Source organism: Mauremys mutica, chromosome 13 (assembly GCF_020497125.1).
Source record: "Mauremys mutica isolate MM-2020 ecotype Southern chromosome 13, ASM2049712v1, whole genome shotgun sequence".
NCBI lineage: Eukaryota > Metazoa > Chordata > Testudines > Geoemydidae > Mauremys > Mauremys mutica.
Window position 1 is genome coordinate 54306056 of NC_059084.1, and position 7894 is coordinate 54313949.

General features: G+C 47.0%; 1 protein-coding gene across 1 annotated transcript; it reads right to left on the minus strand.

Moving 5' to 3' along the window:
* Positions 1-5616: 5616 nt before the first annotated feature.
* Positions 5617-6851, minus strand: LOC123347198 (olfactory receptor 6C4-like). Its single transcript, XM_044984583.1, has one exon. The coding sequence runs from the start codon at positions 6849-6851 to the stop codon at positions 5907-5909; it is 945 nt and encodes a 314-aa protein (XP_044840518.1). The 3' UTR covers positions 5617-5906.
* Positions 6852-7894: the final 1043 nt, after the last annotated feature.

The following is a 7894-nucleotide window of genomic DNA, read 5'->3' on the forward strand; positions in this document are numbered from 1 at the left end:
CGCTTCCGCGGAGTGTCTGGTCAGGCTCAACTGGACCCTGACCGAGCCGGTCAGCTTCGGGCGGGGAGTACGACAGGGGTGTCCCCTCTCGGGTCAGCTGTACGCCCTGGCGATCGAGTCCTTCCTCTGTCTCCTCCGTCGGAGGCTGATGGGGTTGGTGCTTCGGGAGCCGGAGCTGCGGCTGGTCCTGTCGGCATATGCCAATGATGTGCTCCTCATGGACCAGGACCCGGGCGACTTGGCGCGGGTGGGGGCTTGCCAGGCCATTTACTCGGCAGGCGAGCTCCCTCCCACCCGCGCTTCAGGCCATCCGGTGGAGCGTGGGTCCGCTGCTCTATGTCGGCGTTTACCTTTCTGCCACACATCCATCTCCGCTGGAGAACTGGCACAGTTTAGAGGGCGGGGTGAGGGCGCGGCTCTGGAGATGGACAGGACTACTCCAGTGCCTCTCTCTCCGGGGGAGGGCGCTGGTGCTGAATCAACTAGTCCTGGACTCCGACCGGGGAGACTGGCTGGATCCCCTGATGCTCGCTCAGCGTATGGGGCTCTCAGGACCTCATACTCCCCGGCGCGTACTTCAGGAGGAGAAGGCCACTTTACTGCCCGCTGCTCGGGCCTACCTCAACCGGGTCCTGCGAGAGGGCACGCCCCGCCCACCCTCCACCCCAGGCCCCGTGGACCTTTTTATCGGGCCCCTGCCCCATGGACCCAATCGGCCCCCTCACCCTTTCACTGCGAGCCGGCTGCCCGATCTGCAGCCGGTTCTGTTCCAGACCGCGCCAAGAAAACATCTGTACACGCTCGTGCTCCACACTCTTCACTACCCCACCCTCGCGTCCTGCTGTGATACAAAATGGCGGGACCTCTTGCCACCTCTCGAGGGTGAGGAGTCCCGGTGGGCAAGCTTATATTCTGCCCTGGTCCCGAGGCCCACCGGGGATGTCAGTTGGCGGCTCCTTCATGGGGCTGTGAGCACAGGCGTGTATTTGGCGCGGTTTACCCCTGTCCCCAACACCTGTCCCTTTTGCGGCATGAAGGAGACCCTGGCACACGTTTATTTGGAGTGGGCCAGGTTGCAGCCCCTGTTCCGGCTCCTCTTGGATCTCCTATTGCGTTTTTGGTTGCACTTTTCCCCTCACCTGTTTATCTATGCAAGCCCCATCCGTGGCCCCCCAAAGTCGTGGGATTTCCTTGTCAGCCTCCTCTTGGCCCTGGCCAAACTAGCCATCTACAAAACCAGGGAAAGGAGGTTGGCCGACGGGATTTCCTGCGACTGTGGGGCCTATTTCCGCTCTTCCGTCCGTTCACGCATCCGGGCAGAGTTCCTCTGGGCGGCGTCCACTGGCTCCCTCGACGCCTTCGAGGAGCAGTGGGCGTTGTCCGGGGTTCTCTGCTCAGTGTCCCCGTCAGGTTCCCTTCGTTTAGTGCTATAACCTCACTCCCGATCCTGTTTTTTTCATTTGTTGTCCCACGTACTTAGTTGGTATCCCAGACCTGTGGATCCTCCCCTTAGGCTGGGGGGAGGTCCTTTAGCAGTGGGCCGGCTTCGCCCGCCTACTTCCTGTATACCAAATAGGACCAGACTCCTGTACCCCGCTGGTCTGGGTCTGTCACAAATGTGATGTCTCTCTTCCACACGGAGAAGACAATGGGTTCTGTCACCATCTCCCACCTCACTTGTTTTCGTGGCAAGTCAGGGAAAAGATTCAGCAAACTTGGACAGAGTTAGATGCCCTTATAACTGATGTTCTTGTGCTTAACATATTAGAACAGGACTTGGGAAAGCAGTGTTTAATTCCTGCTTTTCCCACCCACCCCTCCACAAGCTCAGGCAAGTCACTTAGGGCTGGACTGGTAAAGATATTTAGGTATCTAATGGGATTTTTAAAAGCATCTAGGCACCACAGAGCCCAAATAGCTAAAGGAACAGTTGGCCGGGGAATGGAATTGAAGGTGACCCAAAAGAATGAAACATATTGAGAGTAGAAGCTTATTGCTCTGTCACACCACATCATGCAATGTCATTTGTGTCCAGGCACAATAGCAGGAGTAACCAGGTGTCTGACCCCAACTATGAGGCTGTCTCAGAATAACTTGTCATTGAGTTTCATGTGGGAGATTTTCAGTTCTTGGTCCTCGTTTTGGTCACTTCCTTTGGGGAAATGCTCTGAACGGGTACACGGGTAATTCCCAAAGGCACGAAGGGCAGTTATGAATTTTGATGACATTGAAAGTGAATATGAACTGGACTCCTAGAGTGAAATCCTGACCTTATTGAAGTCACTGGAGAAACTCCCTCTGGGTTTCATATACTACTATTATTATTATCTATCATTTATATTGTGGCCATGCCTAGGAGTGCGGTTTCTCACTGAGTATTTAAGGGGCAGGATTACAATCCCCCCACTCATCCATTTGAGTCTCCCTCGTGCTCACGGGGAAAAGCCAGGTCCAGCTGCAAAGTTAGTACCTGATCCATTGGATTAGGTCACCCAATGGTGGTCAGACGTGATGCTGCTCATGCCACTTCCTTGTGTGCCTTTGGCTGCGAAACTGCCTTGCCTTTGCAGATGGTGAGCCATTTGCTTGGGGGACACAACTGGTTTTGACAAGCCTAGAAACGCCTGTCTGTAGCCTGATTTAGGATTTGTTAATAATATTAATTTAATTTATCTATTTAAATTTATTTAACTGTAATTTATTCATTTAATTAAATAGGAATATTACTGATTAATTGTTAATATTAATTAGTATGAGTTTTAGGCTTGTCAATCCGTTTGATCGGAAGATAAAAGTTCTTGTCCCGCATCAGGCTCCACAGAATTTACAAAGGACCCTGGGGGTGTGACAGGAAGCTCACACTGAGACAGATATAGTCATAAAGACTTTTTGTTAAAATCAATAATAGTAAGTAAATGGTAAAATACCCAGAGTTACAAAGTTACAGCTGCATTACTGCTATTCAAAAGATACATATAAGAATATAGTATTATATGCAACAAAGCTTTGGTTAACATACTCACACCCTTCCTTGATAACCTGGTGGTAAGAGACACAGGACCAGCCTTGCAGTTCAGGTTTCTCATTTCTTGGGTGAGGGATGCAGGGCTTAGAAAAAGCTAATGCTAGGAGCTATCAAAACTAACTTAGGGTTTACTTGACTAACTTAAAATCAAAACCTAATAAACAAACTAAGAATAAAAATTAGGGAAACCAAGCTTAGCCTAGTTCCCTCGAAACGTAAAGTTTAAGAAGAACAAGTCCAGCCAACTGATAGTAGGAGTCATTGTAGATAGATAGAACGGAGAGAGCGAGTGGAGGAAGTAAGTGAGAATGATAGAGCAGAGTACTCTAGCGAGGTGGGTCACCTCTTTTATAGGGCACAAGTGCTGGAAATCCTTCCTCCTATGCCCACATTTCATTCCTCACCCACAAAATGTTAGGGTACACTTACCCCATAGGCTAGTCTGTTTGTGCGTATTGATGACATGTACCTACCACATAAGTTCCCTTGTTGTGTACCTGGTAAGTCTGTGGGTACATTACTCCCCCCCACCCCGCCCATGCCATTCTCCATTGTCTATTGAGCTAGATAAAAGGTCATAGACATAGGGGTGGGTACTCAGCTATTTAGGTAACAAGATAAAGGTCAACTTTGCTTTCTGAGTAAAAGGTCTCAGTATCGATATGGTAACTTTGCCGTAGTGTAACATACAGGATATGGCCCGTAGGTCTCTTGCATTGCAGCCGAACTTACTTTAATATAAATCTATAAACCTATTACAATAAACCAAATACTTAAACTATAAGAAAAGATGTATCTATGCAAGCAAGCAGGCTAGTCTTATAGGCTCCATGTTGCAGACCAGCGTCCCATCGTGCTAAGAACTGCCCCAGAGCCTCTGCCCAGAAGAGGTCACAAAATATAAGACAAGAATCGGCTGGGTAATCGGTGCGATAGCGTCCATCAGCATGATGCACAGTGGGCTCAGCAAAACAGCTGTCGAGTTTGTGTGGAAGGAATCACAGCAGAGGAGAGTTTGAAGGAGCTCAGTAGCTTTTGCAGACGTTTATTGGGTGCTCTTCCTTAGCGTGAGTAAAGCGACGATTTTGTCACGGAAATCACCGGATCCGTGACTTCCAAAGAGCTCTGTGACTTCAGCCTGTGGCGTCTGGGAGCTGCAGGGTTCCACCATGTCCCTGCCTGCAGTGCGTGGCAGGCAGATCCCCACATCCCCCCGCCTGCTGCATGCAGTGAGGGACCCCCACAGCTCCCCACCCGCTGCATGTGGCAGGGGGACCCCTGTTGCTCCCTGCCTGCAGCGGGCAGCAGGGGGACCCCTGCAGTTCCAAGCAGTGCATGGAAGGGGGACGCTGGAGCTCCATGCACCCCAGAGCTCCCAGCCAGCCCCCGCAGCTGCCCAGCAGCTTCCCATTTTATCATGGATATTTTTAGTAAAAGTCAGGGACAGGTCACGGCTTCTGTGAATTTTTCTCTATTGCCCGTGACCTGTCCCTGACTTTTACTAAAAATACCCGCAACAAAATCTTCGCCTTAGTCCTGAGGGGCAGCCTGGAGGAGAGCATGAAGCTGCCTGTTTGAAAATGTAAAGTGGATAAAACAAGCTGGCATCAATGGCCAATTGCAGGATGGAGACGATGTCTTAATAGTGCATGAGAGATGATTGGTAGGATGGGGATAGGACATGGCTATAGAATGGAGACAAATTGCTTATATCTGAGGAAGTGTCAAGAGGAACCCACTGGAGGAACCCATGGGCCTTCACTTTGACAATGACCTTTGAAGCAAGAAAGATTTCAGTGAAGCCAGGATTTGCCCCTGACTCCACATGCACCCTTGAGAATATCCCCTTCCAAGAGCAAAGAGGAAACCAAATATTTCTCATTATCCAACTCTATTCATTAGATTAGAAGAGTTACATTTGCCAGAGTTCTCTCTTGTAGTTGTCTACTTAATGCCCAGTGGCAAGGGGTGCTGATCTCAGTCCAAATATCTCAGAGTTAACAGGAAAAACAGTACTACTAACAATATGGCATAACAGGTGAATGGTACAAACAAGCAGACCAAGGCAGGGTACTAGAGATGAGGCAACCAAAACAGTAAGATGTGCACATATCTTAGCAACTAAGCAGCCGTTTTAGCCTCTGTGAGGAGCCATTTATCCCTCCTGTGGGTTGTGCAGTGTTTCTTGTACCCCTTTCCCAGGAGAAGTGCCCCTAACAGAGAAAGGCAGAACAAGAGCTATTGACTGGATGCTAAAACCGCACATGTTGAAATGACAGAGCCGGGAGAATTTTTTCAGATGAATAATTTCCTATGTAAAAAATACAGTTTCAGGTCAGCTAAAGGTATTTGTGAATTCAGTGTGAATTCAAAGAATAGACCTGACCACAAAAAAATGGAAAATAATAATTGAAAACATTTATTTCAACATCTTCAAAAATCACAAGTTCTCACTTTTCAACAATTTAGCAAGATGTTAAAGAAACGTTCTTCCCAAACTGGATTTTGTTTAGTGTTTCATTTCACCAAGAAAAACCTAATAGTTTCTATTTTGGGAACAAAGTACCAAGAAAGAGTCTCCATCTCTTGAAGTCTTCCAGTCAAGACTGGATGCCGTTCAGGAAGACACACTTTCATTAGACATGAGTTACTAGTCTCAGTGCGTAACTAATTGGTGGAATTCTGTGGCATGTGTTATCAGGAGCTCACACTTGTTGATCTGGGGATCCCTTTTGGGCATACAATTTATCAACCTCGACATGAGGAGATAAATTCACCCCTGTTAACAGCTCAGGACCCACCAAGCCCATTGTGAAGCCAGGCACGAAGTCAAGGACCATCCATGTTCTCTTCACTCCTGTATCTTTGGGGTTCCAGATTTTCATGATATCCTCAGACACTTAGAAATTGTTCGGCCAAATATGTCCTTCAGAGCCTGTTTGACTTGTTCGTTGCGGAGAGCGTAGATGTAGGGGTTAAAGAGTTGAGTCACCACACAGTACACCAGGGACACAACTTTGTCAAAGTCCTGAGTGCCCCGCTGACCTGGTCGGATGTACCTGAAGATGGTGCTACTGTACAGTATCGTAACAACTATGAGGTGAGCAGAGCAGGTGGAAAAGGCCTTTTTCCTCCCTGCGGTGGATGGGATCCGCATGATAGTACAGATGATACAGCCATAGGAAATTATGATGACTGTTAAAGTGCCAGGTAAGGCCACTACATATGCAACCAAGAGCATTAACTCAATGTGTCCCGTGTCGATGCAGGAGAGTTGGAGCAATGCAGCTATATCGCAGTAGAAATGGTTTATGACATTGGGGCCACAGAACGGTAACAGCACAACCATAAACGTTGGGGGAAATAGTAAGAGAAAACTCATCACCCAGCAGCCCAGCACTAACTGGAAGCAGACCCTGCCATTCATGATGGTGCTGTAACGCAAGGGATGGCAGATAGCCATGTAGCGGTCAAAGGACATCGTACACACATGGAAAAATATACAGGATCCCACGACAAAGAACAACAACAACTGAAGGAAACAACCAGGGAGGGAAATAAATTTTCTCTCTGTCAGGAGGCTGTAGAGGAACCTGGGCATGATGACTAAGCTGAAGCAGATTTGCAAGAGGGAGAAGTTCCTGAGGAAGAAATACATGGGGGACTGGAGGCGATGGTCCACCAAAGAGAGGGTGACAACAGTGATGTTTCCTATCACAGTCAAGAAGAAAACAACTGATAGAACCGCAAACAGGATGATGTTGACATGGTGATTGTTGGACAGTCCCACAATGATGAATTCCACCACCACGGTCTGGTTGTCCATTCTTCACTCGTCTTTAAAGAAAAAATATTAAAAACATGTCAAAACCAGAGCCTATTGGACAATAGGGACAGAACACTTAAAGGAAAAATCTGTAAATAAATAGCACTAATCTCTTCAATGGGAATTGGGTGCCTAACAGACATGGGCTCAATGAAACAATCTTGATAGAGCAACTAAAAACAATTACTGATAGTTAGAGAGAGAGAGAGAACTGGAGGAGAAGGGAGAATGAAAATAATTTTATTTTAAACATTTCTAAGTTTTGCCACATTTTTTCATTGATTATAAGGCCCTGTAAAAAAAATCAACTTGCTACAGAAACGCCAACAATAGAGATAACAGAGACTTTTAGCCTGGAAAAAGAAGGGTCTTCAACTCGAAGATGCATGACGCTGGGTGGTGAAAGCCGCGAGGAAGCCACTAAGCCGATCACCCTTCTTGCAACCAGGAGGATTACCATCGGCACATGGAACGTGAGGACCATATATGAGTCAGGAAAGACGGCGCAGGTTGCATAAGGCCAGAAGGCAGGAGTATGATCAACTATCCTGATCGCCTCTATAGAACAGTCTAAGGAATGTCCCTGAATTAGTTACTGTTAGAACTAGAGCATAGCTTTAAAAAAAAATCAAAGCTTTATTTTAAAATTTCCAGTGATGCAAAATTCACCACAAGGCTTGGAAAGTTATTTCAATGATTATATACCCTCATACGAAAGTTTTGTTTTTTTGTTTTTGTCCTGGTCATTGATAAAAATATTAAAAAGCACAGGGCCAAGAACCAAACCCTGTGGGACCCCACTAAAACCACCCACACTCAGTGATGATTGTCCATATATAATTCCAGTTTGAGACCGTTCAGTACCCACTTTTTAGTCCATTTAATCTGTGCCATGTTAATTGGGTATCCTTCTAGTTTCTTAATCACAAAGGCAAAAGTCAAATGAAAAATACTCCGTCTTTAAAAAAGAGGACAAAGAGGACCTGGGCATTATAGACTATACATCCTAACTTGTATACCTGGAAAGATACTGGAACAAATTA

Bases quoted from the DNA above. Each gene is read 5' to 3' on its own strand.
- LOC123347198 (XM_044984583.1), bottom strand. From the start codon at position 6,851: ATGGACAACCAGACCGTGGTGGTGGAATTCATCATTGTGGGACTGTCC.